The sequence below is a fragment of the Triplophysa dalaica genome, chromosome 3, assembly GCF_015846415.1.
Source record: "Triplophysa dalaica isolate WHDGS20190420 chromosome 3, ASM1584641v1, whole genome shotgun sequence".
NCBI classification, from domain to species: Eukaryota; Metazoa; Chordata; class Actinopteri; order Cypriniformes; family Nemacheilidae; genus Triplophysa; species Triplophysa dalaica.
Genome location: NC_079544.1, coordinates 6,275,001 through 6,301,643, shown reverse-complemented (window position 1 = coordinate 6,301,643; position 26,643 = coordinate 6,275,001). Strand labels below are relative to the sequence as shown.

Here is a 26,643-nt window from a genome sequence, read left to right as displayed (position 1 = left end):
AGAATGAAATAACAAATGAGTCACAAATAGGTCATTTTACACATTTATTTTAGAACGATGCAACTGACGAATTCTTCATTCATGTTCATAATGAGAGAGATGTACCAATATCCTCTGGGCTCTTGGGTTCTTTGGCCTGTAGTTTGACCTCTAGCTCATTTCTTTTGTGCAACATTTCTCTCTGAAAGCGAGCGACAGAGTGCAGCAGTTCATCATCGCCCACCTCAGACGGCGGAAGCACAATACTGCAGTCCAGGAAACTGTTGATGGCCGTCAGCAGGTCCTGCCGTTCATCTGCCGAATACGCCGCTTCGTGAAAGTGCTGAATGGGACGTATGAAGATACCAGATTGAAGTTGGTAAGTTACAGCAACATTTGATAGACTCTCATTGACGCTTTATCTTACTTTATCAGACATGAGCGTGGATATGGAACGACCAATTTGGTGGTAGTCAATGTTGGCAGTGGGTGGGCCGAGGAGCACAAAAAGAAAGCGCACTGGAACTGGCACTTCTAGAACCGACTCTAATAAAACCGCCTCCTGCAGCCTCACAAAGGCCATGGTGGGCTGATCCAGGAAGTCCACGCTACCTGTTAGAAATTGAGATCATAGATGTGAAGACTTTAAGTCATGTGCCTAAGATTTTGATGTTATGAAGACGTTCGGCCATTGAGGGAAACTGACCTACTAGGACAACAGTAGCTTCTGCATCCTCTGGGATCTTCTCAAGCAGCTTCGATTTAGACTTGTGCAAACCGAAAAACTGAGGTGCATCTCTCTGTGGAAAAAATAAGGAGATGTCTCTTAAAGGGACACCCCTATACATTTCTTTGTTTTGCTGAACACACAGGAAGATTTTTACAAGATTGTCAGATCTCATCCCCCATTTATGCCATAGGGAAAATAAATACTATGGGAGTCGATAGGGGATGAGATCTGACATTCTTCCAAATATCTTCCCGTGTGTTTAACAGAACAAACATTTACAAAAGACATATATACAGTTTTCGAACAGTCTGAGGGTGAGTAAATGATGACAAAATGTTCATTGTTGGGTTAAGTAGCCCTTTAATATACACACGTGTCATTATTTTGCAGGCTTTTTTAAATGAACACACTACCTCGTTCTTATCTAGATCAACAACACTGCGTGAATTGAAGTTAGGCTGTCCTCCAATGAGCGGGTCTGTGGCAGGAGGCTCTGATGTAGCAATATGATTATTGCTATGATGAGGAGATATCAGAGAGGCAAGACTAGTTGCTGAGATGTTTCGGTGAAACAAGTTGTTTTCCCTTCCGTCGCTTGGATGACTGATGCACAGAAGAAACCGATTCAGTCACAAGAATCAAATGCGAAAGATCTCATTATTTTCAGTGTCTCGTGTGAATGTTGTTTATTGGTTGTGTAACATGTGCACTACTGACCTGTGTTTGAGGAGCAGGGCTCTGAGCACATTGGCTCTGTCTTTTGCTCTGATCTGGTCTGAGATAATCATCTGCTCCACAACCTGATGAGCAATACCAGGTAGAGTCTTCTGGTCCAGGTCCAACAGCACTGCACCTGTTTATTTACACCCAACAAAACATCAGACACAGCATCACATATAATCCTTATCACATTCTTGATTATTTCCTTTATATATAATATTGTATATAAATAAATAAACATTTTTTATTTTATAAAAATAATATAAATAAACTCCATGTCTTTATGAATCTTGAATTAACTTTTATTTTTATATTTTTTCTTAAATAAATTTTTATCAATTTTTTGTGTTTTTTTGTCATTTTATTATTTATTTGTTTATTTTGAATATTGCTGTATACATTTAATTTATGGTCGTTTTAATTTTCAGTTTTATTTTCAGTTATTACATTTACTGCCTCACCTAAACTTATTTCAGTTTAATGCTAAAGCAACATTTCTTTAGTTCTTTAGCGTTTCCTTAATTCAAGTTTTTCAAATAATATTTATACCAATATTTTATTTTATTTTACTCAATTTCATTAATTGTAACTAGTTTTAATATTTAAACTATAAAAACTTAAAAGGGATAGTTTACCTAAAGATAAACTTCTGTCTTCATTTACTCTTTTTTCACAGAGAAAGATATTTGGAAGAATGCTTGTAACAAAAGAAGCTCTTGGATCCAATTGACTACCAAAGCAGGAAACATTCCTTTTTAATTTCTTTGTACTGTTGAACACAAAAGAAGGAAAGTAGGAAGTAGGAAAGCAAACAGTTCGGGGGCACTTTTGAAAACCATACATTTTTTCCTACTATGGTAGTCAATGGGGTCCAAGAACTGATTGTAATTCATGAGTTATTCATTACAGAATTTTCATTTTTGGCTAAACTATCACTTTAATTCCACTTCAAGTATCTGCACTCATTTTGGTCAAAATAAGATAGCAAGTACATTAAAAAAGAAATGTTCGAAATAATTATTTATAATTTGAGCTGTCGGGTCAGATTTCTCGGAAAACGTCTATAGTCATAGTCTTAGATATATTCTGTTTCAAAGTTTCTGATTCAGAGATGGCGACAGATAGGCAAAACTTACAGAAGCACTGAGCTCTATATTAAAAATTTCATTGTGACTTTGCTGATCTTCCCCATTCTTATTTTTTCTTTCCAACAGACGGTCTTTTATCTCATCTCTCACCATGTGAAATGGTCCTTCGGAGCTCCAGGAGACTGCGGAATGAGAGTGAAGCAACGTGAGGTTTCCCCCAGCGGTCCGTCTCCTCCTCAACGTCCTCCTCAAACTTTATCCAACGAGCCGTTTCCCTCCACTGCATCTCCTGGTTCTTATCCATCAGAAGCTCATTCAGCTCTACAAACACCTGTCAGAACACACACACACGTGTCAATTCTTCCAAAGAACAGGTTTGATGGAAAAACGTCATAAAAGGCATTTAAGAGTTCAGTGGTAAGTTGAGTTTACAGTACAAAACGTGTTTAAAAAAATAAGATAACAAAACCTTTAGACCTACAGTAACTGAACTTTATTAAAACAAACGTGCTGGTCGTGCATTAGAATTAAATCTTAAACTATAGAGTTTTTAGTGTATCTGCAGCCAAACCATCTAAAAATATCTGTATGTTTTAAATGTTAGACACACAAAAACCTATTTAGATGTGATCATGCTGAAATGTCAATGTGTCAAAATATATAATGCCGTTGTAAGCGTGACCTCACTTCCACACCATTCTGATATTGTGACTATTTCATTCCCTTCCAAAAAACCTGCGTCTTGACCCATCTGCAAATGGGACATTGGCTAACCAAGCGATAAGTTAAAACCACACACGTGCTTCTGCTTTTTTTAACAAACCGGAGCACCTCCATGCAACTCTACCTTCACCTGTCGGGCACGACGAACTCTGTGGTCCACGTAATAGGGCCATGATCTCCTCTAATAAAGAACAGTAGTCTCAGTGAGCCAACGGTACGAGATCTCTCCTTTATTCATACCATGCAATCTAAACTTCCACAAAACTGTTTTTTTCCCCTCTCTAGCACGAGGAATCATGGAACAGCGAATGGTGATATTATCGGCATAATATGCATTTATAGACACAAAGGTCTGGAGATCAGCTGCAGGTCTCACCTCATGAGGGGTTCGATCCAGTTTAGTCCTGACGCGACTGCTGAGCTCTTTGTGGTCCTTGCCGATGTGAACCACCTGACCTTTAGCACTCTTCGTAACCAGGTGCCGCCGCACACCGGGAACATCTTCAAACCTGTGACCTGTAAGAAAGTGAGGAAAAAATGTTGACATTGGAACAACAATACTGTACTCACTGTGACACACGTTGTGATGTCAAAGTCTTTAGTTGCAGTAACTCTGTACTAACTTAGGTTTTGTTGTTAAAACAGAAATTAAACTATTTGCTAAAGTTGATAATACTCAGCATCCAAACAGAGTAACAGAGCCACTAAAATCAACTGATGGGTCACAAAAACATTGTTCATTTTCATGTCGGTCTCAAGTGATCTATTGTTCAGTGATTATCTGTGTTTACAGCTCTCTCTGTCTCCCTCTCTCAGACGCACTCACACACACACACACACACAAAAGAAAAGTCAAAGACACAGTTGTTGTGGGCAGTTGTGCACCCTTACAGAATGTCCACATTCCTGAATCACAGCCATAGATGTTTAGATGTACAGACTGAAAACATGATTCATGCTCACAAGAATGAGAGCACAAAGGTGAAAATAAAAAGTCATTTATAACATGAACACAAAACAAATGTCAGAAAAACATTGTAATCAAACAACAAAAATCCTTCAAATTCACTACTACACTACACCAAAAAATGATTCAGAGCTGGGTACTCCTGGATCAGGGTTAGGAATCACTTTACTATTATAGATGGTTTCATCGGACACACAAGTCTGGCCTGAAGTTAACTTCCAGGTTGTTTGCTGGTCTGGCTAGTGGCAAATAATGTAACTATTTATATTGTGTAACTTTGTCGCATTTAAGTTTAGCCAAGAAACGCTTCTTCTGCTGGTCACTTAACAGAATAACTGACTAGACTTTTAAATTCCTAACTAATGTCATTTACTTGTTTTTTCTTTTGCTTGTTATCAGAAATAATCTAAAGGGATTTATTTGCGGTTATGTGCAGGAAGTTCATTTTGGGCCACAAATGCGTGCGCAGTTACATTTGTTTATGTTGTTGCTCTATGCTAAAATATAGATTTTTAACAAATACAATACTTGCAACTCCAAATTATTATAAAACTGAAATTATGCTAAACGACATTTTATCCAAAATGTGCAGTGCTATGATACTGTTGGAACAGGCATGGAAAACTGTACTATACACCATAAAATACACTGTATGCATTTCATACATAGAGTGTTTCATACCAAATTGAATTTCAGATGATATACCGGTGTAGACTCACATGATGTCTTACACAAAACACACACACATACTCACTCTTGATGCCATCAAGGTCAACGGTAGTGAGTGTCTTGGCCTCGCTCTCGTCAGTGGGCATGTGTTGGTAGAGCGCATTGCCCGTCATGTTGCCCGTGCGGCGGCGCTCATGCAGGTCATAGCTACGGCCATGTTTGGAGCTTCCATCCGGTGAACTCATCGGAAACAAACACGGAGCAGACACACGCCTGCCAGTGGGAAGAGTACGTACTGAAGTTCTGCCCCTGTAAAGATGCAAGTGAACTTAGTTTAGAAAAAAATACACGTTTTATAAACTCTTTCCTGTGTGAGAGCACATACTGGGATGGTGCAGCATCACTTGGGATGTTGATACTCGTGTGAAGTGCTGAATTTGGTAGGATTGGCAGCTTTCGATGCGGTGTGACTTTCCTGTTCTCCTTTACGCTCGAGTCGGGGTCATCAATGGATTCAAAACACTGAGGGTCATATACAGAGTGTGTTTGAAGCATACTTGGAGACTTTTGTTGGACTTAAAAATGAGATTTTGTGGATTTTAAGGTACTATTCTGCGAAAACAAAACACAAAGCTGATAAAGAAGACAGATTTGCCGTGTACGCGAACCATGTCTACCTGTTCATTGTTCATCTCTGTGTCTGTCTCCGGGGTGGGTGTGGTGGTGGAAGTGCCCTCTTTCTCCTGCTGGCTACAGGAATCTTCATCTGCCCCTTCGTCTTCATCATCCTCGTCTATAGGGGGAGCCGCACCGGTGGACAAGCTCCTCATCCGTCCGGTGCTCCGCTTCCTCCCAGGCTTTTTCCTCCGGCTCTCGCTGGGGAGGTGTTTGGACAGAGGGTGATGAATGTGTAGAGAGGTATGACGGTGGTCTGTGAATGGCACGTACATGAAAGACTTAGAAGAGCCTCGATAACTGTCCAAACAACCACATACTCACTGTTGATGCCATCAAGGTCAACGGTAGCGAGTGTCTTGGCCTCGCTCTCATCAGTGGGCATGTGTTGGTAGAGGAGCATTGCCCATATGATTTCATCAACATCATGAAGAGTTGTTGACTTAAAGGGACAGTTCACCCAAAATTAAACATTCTGTCATCGTTTACTGTTACCCTAAATTGTTCCAAATCTGTATACTTTTCTTTTTCTAATGAACTCAAGTATCTACCTCTGTGTTCATCGGAACAAAGAAATGTATACATATTTGAAACAACTTGAGGGTGAGTAGCCTAAATGAAGCCAGAATTTTCATTTTTATTTCTTTATTATACATTTTTGAGCTTGACATTGGCTTTAGCCGTATGGAGGACTGTGGCTTCTAAATTTCAGTTTTGTCAAATAAAATGGTGACAATTTTAATATTTAACCAAAATCTTTTTTAAATAATTTTATCTACACTCTAAAAAATGTGGGGTTACAGTATTTTCAACTCAGTGCTGGTTCAAAAGGGTCAAACCCAACCATTGGGTTGGAACAACCCAGCATGAGTTAGTTTACAACTCAACAGTTGGGTTCATCTCTTTTTGAAACCCATACTGGATTGAAAATAATCCAGCATTATTTAAAGATTACATATGAGAAAAAAATATTATTAAATATTTTGTCTCAGTGTATAGAAACTAACAGAGCATTATTGACCACGTTTAATGCCAAAAAGACGACACGACAGGGGTGTAGTTCTCACACTCAAAGTCCTCCTCATTAAAGGTGCGGTGTTGTTCTTCGGGCATACGCTGGGCAGGGCTGAGGATCTGCTGAAAGCGCTGTACTCCCAGAGTCCTGTTCAAGTCCCCTTCATCATCATCATGACATGGCGGAGGAGGAGATTGCACTCCGATAGGCTGCACAATTTTTTTTCACAAAAAATCTTCATTTTTCTAATGCAGAAACATGGAACAAGTATACATAGCAGACATGCATTCTCATTGGTTGATCATGAAACATTGTAAAATTCCATTTTACAAATGAAATCTCGAGACCTAAGCTACGTAAATAAATAAAAGTCATAAAGTTAACTATATTTAAGCCTAGTTAAAAGTAGGGCTGGTGGAAAACAAGGGATTTGACTTGTTTGCACAGTACAGCTTGCCCCTGCTGGTAGATGCCAGAACTACACCATCTCTATTTATGCATCTGGGAATAAAACAAAAGCATTTTTCTCTATAGCCAAGCATTCGGATTAAATTTTTTTTACAAGCATCATATAAAACACAAATGTATTGCTTTTTATTACAGTATATGTTTTACAATCTCCTAAGGGCTCTAAATATATGAAATGGAATGTGTCTGTCTGCTCTACATTAGCTTAAATTGAATGCAGAACCTTGATCTCTTGAGCAAAGAAAGCAGTTTTTAAACTGCATACTTCCATGGGGTCCTGCTCCAGCTGAGCACCTGCATTTGACTGGATACGTATTAAATGTATAAAAACAATATGTTTAAGTGTGAGCTTTCTTTTGCTCTCTTTTTGTTTTCTCTCCTGCGGTCTGTGGTATGATATCCTGAGGATAAACACACAGGCCCTCTGTGGTTAAACTTGCATACAAAGACAAGTTTTTGGCACGCGTAGGCTACGCATCCTGTAGCTCGTCCCACCTATGCAGAGAGTGAGTCAGCACACCTACAGACGCTCACAAGAGATAGGTCGATCATGACTATACTCTGTTTTGTTTCGTTAGGCATCAGTGAGATAAACATCACTTGATTTTGAATGAAGGCAGTAATAAGGCGTCACTGTGCAGACAACACACCCAAAGGTAGCTGCAGCCGTAACCATGACAACCACACATTAGGTAGACCTCAGAGAAGATGAAGGAGAGGATGCGATTCTCCATCAAGAGCAAAAAGCAGATGGCTCATAAAAGGATCTAATCTGAAACTTGTCAACATACTGTTGTCTTACATTGTATTCTTATAAACCATTCTGCATCCATACCACTAGGTCTTAATTTATAGGGATAGTTCACCTAAAAATAACAATTTTGTCATCTTTTATTCACTCTCATGTCGTTAAAAACCTGTGTATGACTCTTTCTTCTGTGGAACACAAAAGAAGATATTTTGAGAAATGTCTCTGTGGTTTTGCGTCCATACAGTGGAAGTCAATGTCTTCTTTCATTTTCTGCAAAAGAAAGCAAGTGATGTAGGTTTGTTATGACACAAAGATCAGTAAATAATGAAAGAATTTTCATTTTTGGTGAACTACCCCTTTAAGGGTAAAACGACTGGAATATCATAACAAAATGACTAGGTGCACAATTTATTTCCTTCGAGCTTGTCTATGACGAAACATGGCGATGGCCTGATTGAAATGTATCTAATATGATTCAATGAAGTATTGTATTTCTGAATACTGAATTGTCTTGACTGTGTCTGATGAAACGTGATGCTTCTCTCGTCCATCCACCTTCCTCCCTTCATCCAAACAGTGGGCTCATATTGACTTGCATTTTCCCACAAATGTCTCACTGCTTCTGTGAGATCTGAGCAGCGTTTTAATATCGAGAACAATGCATGGGACAAAGCAAAGGAGATCCTGCAGAATGACCTGATCATTTCACTGGACACAAAATTGCTTTGCTGAATAATCTGCTGTGACTTTTGTTCAGCCACTTTTATCTTGTCAGACAAAAACAAGATCTTTTGCATAATCTTCAACAAACCACCATGAAATTAAGCAGTGTCATTTCAGGACGTTCCGTTCCACACACTTCAAATTAATAAAGATCAACTTACTGTGACAATTTTCACTTTATGTGGGACATTAAACGTAAATATTCCCTAAATATAGTTTAGGGGATTTTGTTTACATGTTTAGCTATGAAAGCTTTAACTGAACCGTTTCTTCTTTATCTAAATCAACTCATGTGTTTTCTTCAAAGCTATAATGTGTACACTTCACTGACTATTTATGCTTATACAGATTTTAGAGTTTAATTGCATTTAATAGCAGTTCAGAAGATTTTTATGGAGACACATTCTGTAACAACAATTCACATTAAGCATTCTGTTAGCAGCCCAAAGGTTGTGGGTTCGAATCCAAGGTATTACATAAATAGAGATATTTTGAGTCATTTTATAAAAGTATCTGCCAAATGAATAAATAAATAATAAATAATTTATATTCACACTGCAAAATTCTAAGAGCTTCTGTTAATACACAAATAGACTGCAAAAAACATTATTTACATTACAGAATTTAACTGTAATTTTTTTAAAGATTTCATATGAAACATCTAATCTTACCAAATTTTACTGTTTTTACAGATTTTTCACATACATTTTAAATATGGCAACCGTCAAATTACAGAAAAAGACTGCAAATTTACAAGACAACATAGAATTTTACAGTGAAAAAAACCCTACAATTTAACAAAAAAAACCTTTCATTTTCTTTGATTTTGTTTACTGTATTTGTCTGAGCCCTAGCTGCCAGAAAATCTCAGTTTTTAATGGATTTTTTTGCACTGTAGCTGGTTTATCTTCTTATCGTGCAAGACAAATCTTGCACCAAATATTGGTGGGAACAGCAGGATCTTGCCCCACAACTGGCTAAAATGGAAATAAACATTATGATCTATTCTACCTTCAGATGATGTATATTTGGGTAATATGGTTTGTCAGGATCCACTCAATTAAGTAAGACCAACTCAATAGGGAAAATCCAGGGTCAGTTCCTTTGAAACTAAATCGCTGTGAAAATCACTGGACTGCTTTAAGCAATGGCCACACATCATGCACATTTCATAGAACTATTGAAGTTGTTTGCGGGCAAAGACTGGTTCATAAATCAGTATCTGCATAATGTCGTCCACAGCAAAAGTAATTTGATGTAGATGTGTCTGTTTGAAGAGAAGCATCCAGGTGACATTGAATTGAAATGCTAGGGGACGTATTTAAAACCCAAGACACCATTTACACAGTGCGACTTCATCACAGCTGCATAATGCCACAACATTTTCCTCAGAGGTAAATTGATTTCTGGGTATAGCATATCAGACAGCTCTGTCTCCATGGTGATTCAAACTGTTTTAACCCTTATTCTGGGTAATCAGAAGTATATCCTGGTATATCCATCTTCTAATCTAGACTGAGCGTTTAGACCACTTCATAAAATAACAAAGTTAACAACATCAATGACAGCTGAGAATAAACCAAACCAGTGGCCTCACCTTAGATAACACTTGGCTATGCCAAGAACAACACAACCCGAGACACAAATTCAGAGATCCCCCTCAGTTCCCTTTAAAAACGCTTGAACTCTTGTGGTCAAGAGAAGGATTATATTCAGTGAGCTAGAACTCCTCCCACATATCGGAAATGAGAGTCAGGCAGTGGTCCAAAGAGAACAAAGGGAATAGGTCACCCGAAGACCACTTGACTGTGCTCTTAGGTTTTTTACTTGACCTACAATACATTTGATTTTAGCTGACACTTTTATCCAAAGCGACTTACAAATGATGTAAACAATGTAAGTAATTGGAACAACATAAGGACAACAAAAAGCATGACCGCAGTAAAATTGGTCTCATATAGTCTACAACAGTACACAAAGCTAAGGTGTTTTATAATTTAAAGAATAGAAAGAGTAGAAAAGAGATTGAAGTATGAGCTAATCGTTGTTGACGGATGAGACCTGTTTAAATTTATGCATTTGGCAAAATGCATAAATGTTTGTTGTCCAATGCAACCTATGCATTGGTGCAAAGTATGCATTTTATCCTACATTAAAGGACCCCAACTTAAAGGGAATGTTCACCCATTCTTTTCAGAATCTGTATATGACTCTTTCTACTGTGGAACACAAAAGAGATATTTTGATGTCTCCGTGGTTTTGTGTCCATATAATAGAAGTCAATGGGGGAGGGGTCAATGTTGTTTGGTTAAAACATTCTTCAAAATATCTTCTTTTGTGTTCTGCAGAAGAAAGAAAGTCATACAGGTTCGGAATCACAAGAGGATGAGTAAACAAATACATTTTCATTTCGAGTGTAAATAAGGTCTCCCTATTGTTCATGAACATTTACTCAATAACTTTTAATCAAAGTCACTGAGTGCAGCTGTGACACGTCAGAGGAGATCTGACCCTCCCGGCTGAGACTGGTTTCTCCAAAGTTTTTTTTCTCCATTTATTTATCGTTGGAGTTTGGGTTCCTTGCCACAGGCCAGTGTTGGCTTGCTCTCTGGACTGCTTTTCTTAGATATTATTTACTAGAATGATCTTGCTTGTTCAATAAACACCATGCACTGTGTCGTGTTTCACCTTTTCTGTTTTTCTTATTTTCTCCTGTGAAGCTGCTTTGGCACAATGCACATTGTGGAAAGTGCTATATAAATAAAATTTAATTGAAATGAATTGAATTAAATATCCCGTTAACCATGGATTTATACAGATGAAGCTTGCCTCTTTTGTACAGGCATACATCATCCAGCTAAATAATCTTTATAGCCTAAGAAACGAAAAACTGAACATTCAGGGAACAAGTTAAAGATTACTTACCAAATGTCTAGTCAAGCATGACGCAGAAGTGACATCACCGGCGTCCTGAGGGTCACTCATTATGTATGGTAAGTGATGTGGGTAGTTGTGTAAAGTGCGTTGGCTTTAGCCCTTTTCTCTTTCACTCAGACTCAACTGGGAACTTTCGGGCAGCATAACCTGTGGTAATGTGACACATTGATAAAGAGGATCTCAGAATTAAAAGTTCACCACCGATCAGTTTACACAATTTAATTCAATCCATTCAGAACTGCAATAGACATGACTTTGCATCCTCATTGTGTCTCTGTTTTTGAAGTTTCCATTCAAATGTTGTACTTAAGACGGCTCTTGCCTTTAAAGAGATGGCTTGGCTTTAATGGCTGTTAAAGCCTGTTCATTAATGCCCTTTCAAGCTCCTCAGTAAACATCCTTACAGAGTAACAAACACAAAAGATACATTCTGTGAATAGAGGTGAATACCCCTTTCTTTCAAAGCTCCACCAGATTGGAGTACTTTTTATTACACATACTTAAGTGCGTGAACGACCAAAAAGCCGTTCGTGCTCGGATAAACAATTGATAAACAACTGTATAAACACACTCAAAATCCGATGCCTAAAAATAAATTCTCGAGGGAAAAGAATGAATGACATCTTCTGTAAAGTTATTACTCATTCATCTGAAACAAGGACACAGTTCAAATGAGACTGGAAAAGGTTTTTCGCTGCTTTATCTTTGGCTTGTTGTTTGAATGGTCCATTGGAAAGATGTTCGGACAGTTTACAGCGACACTTTCTGCGAATCTGTCCGAGCATCGATAACAAGGTCAAAGCGACAGTAATACACAATATCACAGTTACAGCGTCTGATATCAACTGATAGAACAGATGGAAAGATTCACTTCTCAATGGAAAAACACTAACATCAGAGAAAACATCTTTTATAAACATCCTTCCTATAGAGTCATATCAGGGTTATTGAAATGTCACAGTATTTTCTATGCCGATTATAGCACATTTACAAAGAGTACATAAGAATACAGAGATTACATTTATCAGAACATTTAGGCCAGTGAATAATTTGTACCTGTCAATGCCATTTTATGCTAAAAATCTTGCCAGTCTGTTGCCAAATGTTCCTGCTCTCTCGACTTATCAACTTCCTCTGACTCTGTGTTTCCTGTGTAGCACCCTTCATTCAAAGGTTAAGTTATGTGTGACGCTGGTGAAGCATGTACTTGCTTAAACAGAGAACACTATTTTCAAGGCTGAGTAGTTATAATAGCTTGAGTTCAGGTGCACGGTTTCCATCATTATTAGGGCAAACAGTGTATTCAAAGGTTGTGTTTTACATCAGAATAAACGTCAATGTAAAGGCAAAGTGCTTTATTTACAATTCAGTGAGCATGAGTATTGTGTTGACGTGTACCATTATGATTCCACTTCACTTGGTGTGCTTAAAAGAGCCACGTGCTTCTTCTATGCTTGTGATTTGAGTTTGGGCAGTAAAGGTGACTAAGGACAGATGCTCCCCAGAGACTATGAACTGCCGGTCTGGGGCATATTCACAAACTTGTACACTGCCTGAATACATATTAATACTTTTTATACTAAGTACGGTTTGTATACTTAGGCTAGATCTAGTTTTAAAATAAGAATTGTTTATTAATTAAATTAAACATATAAACGCACAGTTCTGTGGTCGCAATTTAAACATGAAAGAAAATTTGGTAAAATCTTTGAGGCTTTTGAGAGACAATGTGACACTAAGGGAGCAACTCCGGCTTTATGGATGTGACATCTGCAGTCAAAACTTGAATACCTAATGTTCAAAAGCGTCCTGAAATTTTCGAGTTAAATCAAATTATCAAGTTATTTGATTTTAAATTTTGTTACACTTCATATTTGTCATAAAGTAGCATTTCGTTTGACTAGATTTTTTATTGTCTGTTTAATATCATTTTTATTGAAGCGACCTGTCAATTTGCTTTAAATAAAAAATAAGGCAGCTTTTCACTTTTTACCATCGATCAATAGGAACCCCCTGTTGACAGAATCCAGATATCTGAACAATATCACTCTATACATGTGCTTTCTATTTAAGATGAAAAAAGTGTACATGCATTATAGATGTGAGAACAACAAGAGACTCTGTAAGCAAATGGAGATGGGAAAGCTCTTCAGCTTAAATATTTGCTATTTTAACTTTTCTGAGCCCATATATGAGTAAGAAATAATGTTACGGACCTGACATTACACATGTGACATTTCTAAAAGCCGATGACTATGGAAGATGTCATTCAAAAATGCTTTAAAACCTTTAACAGAGACCTTACATGGGTATTTTGTACATTTCATCATACGGCTGACATTTGCAAGTACAAAAGTATTTTCAAGACCCATGTAAATATGACACTCCACAAACACTAATGCTTTCACTTTGTTTCAAATAGGCAAACTATTAATATAATTTGTTCAAGTAAAAAAGAAAAACAACTAGAACATTCAGATTTCAGAAAACATCCCTGAGTGATCAGATAATCTTATTCTGCGCTGAACTCATTGTTGCTTTGATAGCATGTGTAACTCTAGACCTCTCATCATCACTGAACTGGATAGACTGAATGACGAACTGAAGAGACGGTCACATTCCAGACACTCACAGCTCAGTGAGCTCCACAACAGCAGGCAAATAACCATCACATCACAACTCATTCAAGCATATTTCTAAGCAAAGTATTGTTCTCCCCTCACAGTTTGTGAAAAACTGAAACAGGAAACATTTTGCGGAGACGGGAAGGGCTGCATTTACGTTTTCACAAAATAGCAAATTCTTGCAGTTTCTATTATTTATCCTCTTTCACCAAAAACAATGTCCATATAAATACACCCATACTATCAAAACCCGGTGGCATCAAACCAAAGACACAACGCTGCTATTATCATGAGACACAGAGAGAGAGACTTACCTCAGAATGCTTACAGCACGGACACTACAGCTACAGCAGTCATTGTAGTGCAATGGCAGAGACCCACTGAAGACCGATGGCCACCAAAAGACAGAGAGAGACAGAGGAGGAGGAACAGGAGGTAAAAAAACGGCAGTGATTGGAGTTCTGGCACCCTTTTTAATCCAACCTTTCTCTCTCTCTCTCTCTCTCTCTCTCTCTCACACACACTGTTCACTTCCAACCTTGAGGCACCCACTGATAGGCGTCCCTCCCCCCTCGATTAAGTTTCCTCCTTTAGCCCTCTGACAAACATGTGACCAAGGGGACATGACTCGACAATACGGCCCTTCTATAACCGCCTCCAAATTTTTTAAATTTTATTTTAAGAAACTGCATAATGTGCCAAAAAGCAACAGCTGTCAATTGCATATGCATCGACAAAAGATTGACACTTTTTTCGAAGGTTAAAAATATGAAACAATAGATATATTACTCCGTGAAAATGAGAGCGTCTCGGTATCTTTACTAGACAAAACAACAATTTAGAGTAAGCAAACATGCATGTGTACTGTATCAGTAGAGATACGCTTTATCCACCGTATGACCTCAGGCGTCCACTGGACGTTCTTAGTGTCTTGATGATATAAAGATAAAATTTGTTAAACTGACAAGTTGTTATTCTAAGAAATTTGATTTGTATCTTGGTCGTAGTTGAAAAATGATGTCATATGCAGTAGAGAGACATAGTGTGCTGTAAATTATGATATAACAGATCATACGTGTTGTCCCAGCGATGATGTCAATTTACAGATGCATTGTTCTGATCACGTAATACAGTCATCAGTTTTATTTAATAAAGTCTACCATAAGCCGCAAATGTATTATTAAGAAAGGTTTTAAAAACAACCTGGTATCCTATTAAAGATTAAACTGGAACTGTAAATGAACATTTACCAGCACAAGCCACTGGTGGGCTAAAAAATGACTATGACTATTTAGATAATTATTGCTTTGAGTACAAACATAACCCTGGCAAAACATTTTTCAGAACAAGCAGCTGTGAAGGGAACCGTCAGGGTGAGGGGTGCGGGTGTTGGGAAGAGTTATTTTTACAGCGACAAATATTTGTTGTTAAGGTTTCATTTATAAACGGAGACGTCCGAGACAAACACGCCTGACAATTTCCCAGCACTTATCCAGAATGGCAAACTGTGATTCAGCATGTTCCAACTGAATAAACTGCAAAGTCATATAGCCTGAAATCATTGATCTGGAAACGCACCGTGCATCCATAGTCAAACAACCTAATAAAGAGCCTACCTAATAAATAACAGACTATTTTGTGATGTTAATAGAACCATGTTTACAATAAACAGTCATTTCATGTGTTAGGCTGTTAGCCTATTCTCAGTGGATCTATACATGAGTCCCTAGACTTACAGTATGACACTTACTAATGAAGTTAAATAAAAAACAATAACATGAGACTACATGCTGGTTAATCCATAATTTGCCCAAATGCAGTTAAAGAGGAGGTAGCCCAAGGCTATGGAATAAATCAACAAATAGCCTAAATGAAACAAATAAATAAAATGACACATCTATTCGCAAAAAGTATCATTTTGAGTGTTTTCTGTGAATGGTACCTATTTTGGCGGAAACTGGGATTCAGTCTCCGTATCTCAGTGGCGTGCTCGCCTCACTTTCACCAATGCTTACAGAGACCTCAATAAAACAACAGTGATTTACGTACACGAAACGAAAACCCGATGCACAAGAGACCCCAGACAGTCGTAGGGGCGGACTGGAGGCTAAATCTTGCCCAGCGCGAGTATTTACCGTGAAAAGCATCGGCAAACACGCGCGCAGCTGCTTTATTCCCACAAGTCTTGACGTCTCACATCAAAGCGTGCGCTTCGACGCGCGTGTCAGTGACATAAACCGCGAAATTCATCACCGAAAAATCTGACCGGTCTGACGCAATTCAGTCAACTTCAATGTCAAATTCAGCACGGTAAGCTTAGAGAAATGTCGACATGCACAATGAAGCGGTGCCTTGAATGACAACCGGTCTAAACAGCAAGCGACGCACGAGACCATTGCATTATAAATCACATACAGAACATAATGATATGGCGTGAATATCAGAGCTCAAACGTACAGACCTCTTCACCTGTTTGCTTCAGATCTACAGATGGATGCAAGTATTCTAAATGTTGATCTCTCAGTGATAAATGGGCTTCACAGTCAATCTCACAGTCAAATATTGACTATGACCAAAGTTAATGAATAGAACAGTTCAAAGTGATCTAAAGGTTTAGCTTTTGCCACTACATACTTATAATGACAGGGTTTATATACAATTTTATATGAAACTACACCACAAGGTTTATTTAAACAATTTCATTGATCCGCATCTCGCCACAAAGAAGTAGACACAACTCACCTGTCGATGAGCACGAAAGATTTCTCCAGGTCTGTTCAGATGATCACTGGAAGTCAACTAAAGTGAGTCAATCAGATGCAGAGGTGTTGTCGTGAAGTCTTTACATGGCCTCTCATCAAGTTTTTGCAAGGGGCACACAAGACTCAACTTTATATACAAGAAGTGATGCATGGTGTGTGCGTGATTAATTGGTGACCCATTGAATCCCTAGGGAAAAAAAGGGAAAGACGTAGCAGTCACATAGAAGAACAGCACAAATATTAACCCGAACACGACCGCTCAGTCTCGGTCTCTGTTTGTATGTGTTCCTATGAGTTGGGATTCAGAGGGGTTTTGTTCAAATATGCACTAGCCCTTGTTGTGTGTGTGTTTTTGCGTGTCTTTTATGTACATTTGCATATTAATGTGATAGTCCACCCAAAAATGAATAACCTGTCATCATTTACTCACCCTCGGATTGTTCTAAACTGCATACATTTCATTGTTTGGCTAAACACAAAGGAAGATATTTGGAAGAATGTCTGTAACCAAACAGATCTCATTCCTCATTGACTCCTATAGTGTTTATTATCACTACTATGGGATCTGTTTGGTACATGACATTATACCAAATATGTTCCTTTGTGTTCGGCAGAACAATTAAATGTTTACAGGTTATGTTGTAAATTATGACAGAAAATACAAATTCTGTCATCATCTACATACATGTCATTTCAAACTTGTGTTAATTTCTTTCTTCTGCATAGCACAAAAGAGGATATTTTGAAGAATGTTGGCAACAAAACAACGGCGGTACCCATTGACTTCTATTGTACGGACGCAAAAGCAATGCAAGAGAATAGTTACCGTCGCTTTTTGGCTACAAACATTCTTCAAAATATCTTGATTTGTCTTCTGCAGAAGAAAGAAATACTGCGGGTGAGTAAATGATGACGGAATTGTTCATTTTTGGGTCAACTATCACTTCAACGGAAACATTAAAAAGATTTATACATTTACAGATCATTTGATTTATTCTTCAAGTATGTCCCTCATAAAATGTGTTTTCTGTAAAGCTGTATTTACAACAATGCGAAATTGAAAATTAGAAATTTGTATAAATTCAAATCAATTCTGTCCAGAATGACCAATTGCTGGACCCTAAAAGTGTGCATGATTCATTGCATTATACTGGCAACTTATTGCCCTGGCTAAAAAATGCATATGTAGCTGTAGCACAAGCAGATACCTTATAACTAAATACATCACCTTTGTGATCTTTAGTAAAAAAATGTCAGACTTATATTGACCCTTACCTTAAGTTACTATCGGTGCTCTGAGGTGGTGCCCTTTCGAGAAGGATCTTCTAAGTAATAATTTACCCAAAAATGAAAATTCTGTCCCTTACTCACCCTCTTGTCATTTCATACCTTTATGACTTTCAGTCTTCCGCAGAACATAAAAGAAGATATTTTGAAGAATGTTGGTAACAAAACAATGGCGGTACCCATTAACTTCTACTGTATGGACACAAAACTATTGCAAGTGAAAGGGTGCCGGTTAACAAAATATCTTCTTTTGTGTTCTGCAGAAGAATGAAAGTCAAACAGGTATGAGATGAGAAGATGGTGAGTAAACGATAACAGAATTTCCATTTTAAGATCAATTATAAATTTGACAAATTAGCAATAAGAAAACAAATCATTTGAACATAAGTTTGCGGAGCATGGAATCACAGCCTCTTTTTCAATTGCATCACTATGGCAATACCATGAGAACATCCAGGTGTCTTTGGTGAAAACACAAGGGTCCTGTGAAAGCAGATAATAATATATAATTACCTTTAGAAGCATTATATATGCAGAATATTGATGAGAGAAAGCAGAAGAGAGAACAGCCAGGTGTACTGTGGGAACAATAATCTCTTTGTCCATGTTGTTAATAATTAGAGAGTGAACAGTGTTATGCAAACCTGCCTCACAAATATTAAGACAATTAAAGGCTGTTTCAGCCTAAATAATAGCTTTTGTTATTGAAGGAGGCTTTGAGATACCGGATTTAACAAAAAATTACATCTAAAATGTATGACTAAATTATTAGCATCAGCAGTAGCAAGATTAAAGTTTACACCGAGGAGCCTAAAAAAATTATGTGACATAGTTGAGTGCTATTGTTCTGCTTTGATAGCACCACAATGCATTAAAGTCAGCAGGTTAGTGTGGCATAGTTCAGAGAATGTTCAGGAAAAAACATGACATGATTTTGAAAACTGTGTTACACAAAAAACTAACACGTTATCAAAAGTGTCATGGTTCAAACACAATAAAACTAAACTAAAACTAAAACTCACTTTATAGGATTTTGTTTGATTGAATTAATATTTTATTTATTGATGGCAAACTGCAGAGAACAAGTTTTTTTACTGCGAGAGAGAAACCTACATCTAAAGCAGCATGACTTTCATAAAAATGAACCCTGCTTCACATTACAGGCTAAATCTCAAAAAGAAAATAGCTCAGCGTAAACAGATTCAGAAAGACTAGTGAAAAAATGACCCGCAAGCTTTACTGCTTAAACATGAGCTTTGCCTGAAGCTACACACTAACCTTTTGAGCATGTTGTAAGAATTCAATAAGATATTATTTTAAACTTTCATTAAGAGAGCTTCATGGGTCTGGGCACCCAAAGTATTGTATTTAAAGGTGTGTAGAGAACGCAGAGTACAGTATTTCGTGTAATGGGCTTCAAAAATGCAATTCAAGGAATAAATTGAAGCCTGCTGGTCATTATTACACAACACCAACAGGACTCTGACGCAAAGATGACGCCACTTAGTACAATACAAGGTGATGGAACTGGTCTATGAAACATGGTTGCAGGTCGACCAGCAAATAACCAGCTTAGACAAGTTTGATACCAGATCCAACGCTCCAAAACACATCTTCCCATTTGGGACTCCATCTGGATGAAGTGTTTCAAAGAGCTGTGTACTGACTAAAAATATCTAGCAAATGAATAAACATCATGCATATTAACTAACATACAAACAAAAACTGAATCACAAAGATAATAAGAGTCGTTCCAATTTTCTCCAATTTTCATTTTTTTTACTGGAGAAAACAATTTGCACTGAATAATAAATATTTGCATACACAGTATACATCAGACATTTTTTATATTTATAACCTTCAACAATATCCAAGAGACATTTCACCGTTATGAAAGTATTTTACGGATCCTATATGGGTACTAGATATTTTGGTAGATAATACAACATTTTTTATTCCCATTGCACCTTCTTAAGAAGGATTCATAGGTGCAGAAAACCACAGCTCACAGAATCAATGTCTAGGCCAATATAAAGATTGTTTATCCCACCTTACGGCCCAAGCGACTGATATTAGATTGGTATGACAACATGAGCTAGTCTTATCTGATAAACCACACTCCGAGATTCAAAATTACTTCTTGAGCCATGTTGATCTCGGTCTTATACTCTCGGTCATATGACTAGACCACACTGACAGCACCCCGCCCCAACGCAGCTCTAGTCCTTTATTAGGGCACTTGCCGTTCCCACTATTAATAATTACGGGTTTAAAATATCATGTCTGGATGCAGTCTAATGGATTGGGAACATGATGACACAGCTTTTCTAGAAGCAATTTTTCAAAACGTCCCTCAATGATGCTGAGGGAGACAAAACAGAACATAGCTGTTGATTAAAATCTGTTGGGTGTCTTTGCCCAGTGAAAGGAGGAAATATTTAACTTGATTATTGAGAACTGGAGCATCTTCACAGAATGACCAAAACTTGACTAACGGTTTAATGGATACAAAGGATCGAAGGCCAGTTATTAAGTAACTGAGCGAATCTCCTTTTCATTTAAGTCTACACCCTATCTTCACAAGTGCTTTGAGTTTGCTGCATCTACACAAACTTAGTTTAGATTCTGTGCAAACATGCAAAAAACTACAAAAAAAGTTATCACTCAAAGGTATAGTTCACACAAAAATGTAAATTCTGTCATCATTTACTCACCCTCATGTTTCTGCAAACCCGGAATTTTTTTTTGTTCTGTTGAAAAACATAGAAGATATTTGGAAGAATGTATGTAACCGAAAAGTTCTGAAGCTCCATAGTAGCTTTATTCCACTATGATATTCAATTGTGCCCCAGAACTGTGGGTTTACAAACATTCTTCTTTTTTCTTTGTGTACAGCACAACAACACACTTTAGAAAGATCTGGAACAACTTAAGGTTGAGTGCTGAATGATGACAGAAATTTCATTTTTGGGTCTACTATACCTTTTTATTGACTGATTTTATTACCTTCTACATGAAACCTCCTGGCCTTCAAAGGCACAAATCCTAATTTCCCTGATATTTCAGGGTTTTCTGTAGCTGTAGGAAGCATATTTGCAACCACCTGCTTCCTTGGGGAAAACAGACCAATTCAAACGAAATTTGTTCATCGCAAAATCACTTCTCACAACACATTACACAACAAATTGACTTTAAATAAGATCATTACGATTTTCACACACATACACAAGAACATTTTTCTATTGCATATCAAGTCAACAGACTGATGATGAGTTACCCTGATGTCTAAAATGTCTGACATTCTAGCACTCAAGATTTCAGTACTGACTATTTGCCCGATTCAGTTTCACAAAGGAACCACATATTCTAACTAAAAGTAAATCTACAATAGTTTAATGAAAGTTTAGATTTAAATAGGCATCAGTTCAATAGTGCACTGTTAAATGTAAAACATGTAAAACGCCGAACAATGAATATTTCACGTTTTTATGGTTGGAGTTTTATGTTCCTGTTAAGGATGCCATATTTCATACAGACAAATCTGTCCTAATGTTAACATAAAAGGAAATAAGTTATACTTCTAGACATGCATTGTTTGGGTTATTCCTTGGTTTCCCGTTTGTCTGTCATTTTCTCACTTTTCCTGTTGGCAAGCTCCTTCAGCCCCTCCTGAAGCAGTTCAACAGCCTCTGCATCTCCATCTGCTTGCGCTAGGACCAGAGCCTCCTGGTACAGTTTACCAGCCTCCTCAAACTCCCCTGATGACCAAAAAAACAAGACAAACAATCAAATATGACACATCTGTGCATCGCTTATTAACAATGCCTACAGACATCGATAGTAAATCATAACACCTGGTTTGTTAAAACACAATTGGACAGGTGAACATTACTGTAAATAAAGAGAGGAGTTGAACCTTTGTGCATGAGAATTCCTGCCATATTTCCTAAAAGAACATGTTGATCAGGGTGACCGGATGCTTGTGCAAGCTCAACGGCCCTCTTAACATGAGCCAGTGCTTCATCATGCTTCCCCTGAAGGTCCAAAACGGTCGCCAGGTCACTCATCAGAACCAGGGACTAAAACAGATTGCAACTGAATTATGCATATGCTTTCATCCCAGTGAATTTAAGTATGCATTTTTCGGTTTGTGGATTAATATGATATTAACATAAATAAACGCAATTATTGATATTGGGATAGTAGTGTTGTCAAAAGTCCCGATACTTCAGGTCCAGGTTGGTAACTTAAAATAAAAAAGTTGGCGGTATCTCATTTTCATAAGACCTGGTAGCACCGACGTACTGGGTCAACCGGGTACTGATGCTCTGTCTGACAGGTTTTAAATAGGCCTATCCGAAAGCTGCTAGAAACCAATATATGTTTGACTAAAAATGTGTATATGTCTTGGATAGATAACTCTATAAAGTTTAAAAAGACACATTTAAACTAAAAAAAGATCTATCTGTTGCAATTATTATTACCTTAACGAATTAAATCTTGTTTAATGCAGTAAAAAAACTGAGGTAAGTTTTAATATTGCATGTGCATGTTTGTTCAGTCAGTTGACTTACTGAAGTTTATTCTATTTGTCTAATACAGCAGCAGACTGAGGAGGATGTTCATCAGCATCAACTGTGTTCAGTAACAATTAACACATTGGCACTGCTTTTTATACATTTATATTAACAATGAGTCTTATTAATAAAATTGTGTTTCAATTAGCATGTACTGGTGTTTTGCTTTGGTACAGAGAACCGTGGAATTTTACTGGTATTGCTACCAAATACTGAAATTTTTGGTACCGTGACAGCACCAGATAACCAATGAAAATACTGAAAATAGTTCAGCAGCAGTATTGATTGTGCTACTGCATACCAAAAATGAAAAACAAAATGAAAGCTGAATCTGACTGCTCATTTTCCAATAGATATCCTGATAATATCGTCATGACAAACTCTTCTGGTCACAATAACCGTGCGGTGAAAATCTGATATTGTGACAGTTTAAACTCAAAATCTTGGCATTGCTAGTGCCTTGCTTTACCAGGAAAACTAAGCGTGTGGTGATACTGAATTTATTTTATTTATTTGACCCTTAAGACTTTAAATGTCCTTTGACTTAGAACATGTTAATCAAACGTTATACCAATGTATTAGTCTAACACAGAAATGAAAGCCTATCACCTGTGGGTGTGACTCTCCCTGCTCCTCCTGGCAAATTTGCATGGCATGCCTGTAATCCCTGCAAGCCCCTTTGAAACGGTGATTAGCTGCTAAATAACGCGCTCTTGCGTCTAGACTAAGACCCAACAGCAACCTTGTGTCTTTACGCTCCTCATCTAGTCAGAAAGACACAATTATTCAGAATCAATTCAGACACGTGTTGACAAAGTGTTTTTTTAAACTACCTGACAGACTTTCCAGTGGAAGGTCTTTGTGTTTCTCAATCTTGGCCTCTAAAGACTCTGTGCAGAACTGGAAGCCATGCTCTGCCAACTCGTTCCTGGAAATGAAAAGTATAAGTTACTGAACAGAGAAGAGGTTAGAAGGGTCAACCGACTCGACTTCTTTTAGTGGAAGATGAAAACGTACTTGTTCTGAGTAGCATATATGCTGGCCAGCTTCAGCGACATTTCAATTACTGCATTGTCATCCTTTCCAAAAAGAGAAAAGATGTTTTAAAGAGTTTAAAAGCAGTGCCAAGTTAATATGCTTTCTAATGCAATACGTTTTATTCATTCCCTTATGACTCGTTGTTCACAAATAGCGAACTTAATAAAATAACGAGTAACTCTTGTGCATATACATTAATAGCATTTTCAATGAATGTCCAAATCAATTGTGACTTTTTACCTGTGGTGTGCCACCTGACAGCATGAAACTCAACGCTGCTTTGAACAGCTTCTCAGCCTGTTAAACAGACAACACACAATCAAATACTCGCCTTCACCCCAGATGAACACACTGATACAGAGTAATGTGAGTCAATGGTTAGAAAAAAAGAGTCAATGTGTTGCTCACATTTTCCAGCTGACCTTGAACAAAAGCAAGATTCGCCATCTGAGAAGAGAGACACATATTTAGTTTATAGTTCTTTGGCTGTAATTATGTATTTGACAAGAATAATGAAAAAACACACCAGGCTGTATGTGTATATGATGGCATCATTATTGTGTGTCTGATGTGCCAGTCGGACAGCCTTGTGCAAAAAACCGTCTGCTGCGTCCAGTTCCCCGATCATCATGCTGTACTGTGTGGGAGGGCGATGGAAAACATTCAGGAATTAAAAGTCAACAGTATTATTTTATTAACAGATTTTCATGTACAAATGCGAACCTAACTAACATTATAGAATCTTCGAAATATAAACCAAGGGTTTTTCCTCATGGTTTGCTGTTTGTTTTAATGACGACATGCTTTAGCTGGCAGAAAAACACATGATCCATGATATCCCACTATGGTTTGAGAAGAGCATCTAGTGAAATTAAAGGGAACTCTGCCGAAAAAATAAAAATTCTGCCATGAATTACTCAGAAAAGGAATGGATGTCCTAGGCTTGTCGAACGACTTGAGGGGAGGAATATTATGGCAGAATTAACATTTTTCCGCAGAGTTCCTCATTAAAGGAGCCACATCGTCAATAACACAATTTGGCTTATTTGATTATTCACCTATAAAGCACACATAAACTCATACATTTTACAACAAATTGTTCAAAATTCTTAAGCTTTAATTTCATTTTAATAATCAATTCCATCCCATTAATGTGGACTTAACACCCCTACATGTATATTAAGAGGTTTTGTCAATTATTTAAGGAGTACATCTTTATTTTAATGTTAATTGAAGACTCAATTTGAACATTAGATGTTTAGGTTAAACATACAGCCTTGATGTGATTTATGTGCAGCAAGATCAGTGAGACGACATTAACCTTGGCTTTCTTCAACAGCAGAATTAGTTCATCTTCAAGCTTCTGTTCTTCAGTCCTCTCGTCGGAGCTTCCAAAAAGCGAAAACGCTGATGGAAATCTCAGAGTTAGCTTGAGACTTATACATTATGTACATTTCATATGCAACACCATTATGACAGGTCACGGTTTCAACATCATGCATGATTTTGGTGTCTTATACTATTACATAAGGGATAATGTACAGGGAGCCGGTTGTTATCGCAGAAATAAGCACCGGCAGTGTGATCAGGTCTTGTATCACACCGCGATGCTTGTACATTATCCCGCTTATAACACGGCTACTTGCCACATGAGAAAAACCGGGCCAGGTGTGAATTTTAAATATGAATTTTTATTGCATTTATTAAACGGTTATTCCATCTGCTTAGCAAGATTTCATAAAATAAAGTAAATAAAGTGATATTTAGGCTATGTAATGCAGTCAGCCGTTTTAAATCGGGGTATTTTTTAACGGCTCACTCTGCTCAACCAATCAAAATCAAGCACCAGAACTGACCATTTTATAATCGGTTTTAATTGAAGAAACGACGTTCAAATGTCACGCACTTTGGTTCAATCATTTGTAAATATAATGTCATGGTTTTATTAAAAGACAAATCTATATTTAATTTGTCAAAAAATCATGTCAAAATGATTTGCTGGATCCGGGTTTCCGTGCGTGCTAGCTTTGAGAGGTTATCTGGAAAAATAACGAATCGCGACTGGCCAATCAGAATCAAGCATTCCAACGAGCCGTGTGATAAATGTATATAATTCAGCACTTACCCATGGTACCCCATGCTGCAAGACCCCACCCGGCTGTTCTCGTGCGATGCTTCTCATTGATACATGCAACACCAACAGGTGGATCCCATGACCTTCTGCGCCAGCTGCTCTGACAACGGCTCGATTGCAAGCCGTCAGACTGATGCGGCGTTTTCATTCTTGCACGAGATAAACTTACAGCGGGTACATATCTCGTAGAGTCGTTAACACAATGCTTCAAACGAGCTATCTGTGAGGTAATCTGTCGACAGTGAGATCGCAGCGCCATGTTCTTCTTCTTCTTGTTTTACGGCGGTTGGCATCCAGCGTCTTGGTGCATTAGCGCCACCCTCTGTTCGCAGTGCCATGATGTTCTTCTGCTTTTTTTCGGTTTTAAGGCGGGTGGCACCAACGTAAAGGAGCATTATCGCCACCTACTGTGTTGGAGTGTGAACCTCCATAAATTAAATTAATAAAGCTTATTAATAATACTTAGATCTTCTAAATTCTCTAAATCAAGTCTGTTCTTTTAAGATAAAGAAATAAATCCTCTATTCCATAACTGTATATACTGTATTTTTAAGCTTCCGTTCAACCACATCTCTCACAACATTTAAAAAACTTCTTAAAACCCATCTCTTCTGTGAATACTTGACAAACAAATGAGGAAAAAAATACACTAACCCTTTCTCTCAACAGGTAGTGGTCTAGCTTTTGTTGAAACCAGTAACTTTGTATTGGCACCTAATGTATTATGGCTCCTGTATGAACTATCGCTTATTGCTCCTAAACTCTTTGTAAGTCGC

General features: G+C 37.7%; 2 protein-coding genes across 5 annotated transcripts in view; both read right to left on the bottom strand.

The window, feature by feature from the left end:
• The window catches only part of slc4a2a (solute carrier family 4 member 2a), a 23,115-nt gene extending 6,171 nt beyond the window's left edge, over positions 1–16,944 (bottom strand). The window contains exons 1-14 of one of the 4 annotated variants that reach the window (XM_056743366.1): positions 16,812–16,944; positions 11,434–11,592; positions 6,619–6,775; positions 5,554–5,807; positions 5,262–5,398; positions 4,962–5,185; positions 3,617–3,756; positions 3,365–3,421; positions 2,668–2,848; positions 1,427–1,562; positions 1,123–1,312; positions 686–779; positions 407–591; positions 106–322 (exon numbers count right to left, since the gene is read on the bottom strand). In XM_056743366.1, coding sequence (XP_056599344.1) covers positions 106–322; positions 407–591; positions 686–779; positions 1,123–1,312; positions 1,427–1,562; positions 2,668–2,848; positions 3,365–3,421; positions 3,617–3,756; positions 4,962–5,185; positions 5,262–5,398; positions 5,554–5,807; positions 6,619–6,775; positions 11,434–11,493 — 2,032 coding nt within the window. In that variant the 5' untranslated portion in view covers positions 11,494–11,592; positions 16,812–16,944. Of the gene's footprint in view, positions 1–105; positions 323–406; positions 592–685; positions 780–1,122; positions 1,313–1,426; positions 1,563–2,667; positions 2,849–3,364; positions 3,422–3,616; positions 3,757–4,961; positions 5,186–5,261; positions 5,399–5,553; positions 5,808–6,618; positions 8,056–11,433; positions 11,593–14,383; positions 14,581–16,811 lie in introns of those variants that run through there. The other 3 variants (XM_056743370.1, XM_056743368.1, XM_056743369.1) reach the window with 3 other exon arrangements.
• ttc19 (tetratricopeptide repeat domain 19) overlaps positions 16,828–26,643 on the bottom strand; it is a 14,902-nt gene continuing 5,086 nt past the window's right edge. The window contains exons 2-14 of the mRNA XM_056743378.1: positions 25,859–26,292; positions 25,055–25,140; positions 24,260–24,370; positions 24,142–24,180; positions 23,974–24,030; positions 23,713–23,774; positions 23,529–23,623; positions 23,305–23,459; positions 22,035–22,197; positions 21,757–21,876; positions 18,561–18,601; positions 18,107–18,156; positions 16,828–17,018 (exon numbers count right to left, since the gene is read on the bottom strand). Of these exons, the coding sequence (XP_056599356.1) occupies positions 16,961–17,018; positions 18,107–18,156; positions 18,561–18,601; positions 21,757–21,876; positions 22,035–22,197; positions 23,305–23,459; positions 23,529–23,623; positions 23,713–23,774; positions 23,974–24,030; positions 24,142–24,180; positions 24,260–24,370; positions 25,055–25,140; positions 25,859–26,126 (1,305 nt within the window). The 5' untranslated portion in view covers positions 26,127–26,292 and the 3' untranslated portion in view covers positions 16,828–16,960. The remainder of the gene's footprint in view (positions 17,019–18,106; positions 18,157–18,560; positions 18,602–21,756; positions 21,877–22,034; positions 22,198–23,304; positions 23,460–23,528; positions 23,624–23,712; positions 23,775–23,973; positions 24,031–24,141; positions 24,181–24,259; positions 24,371–25,054; positions 25,141–25,858; positions 26,293–26,643) is intronic.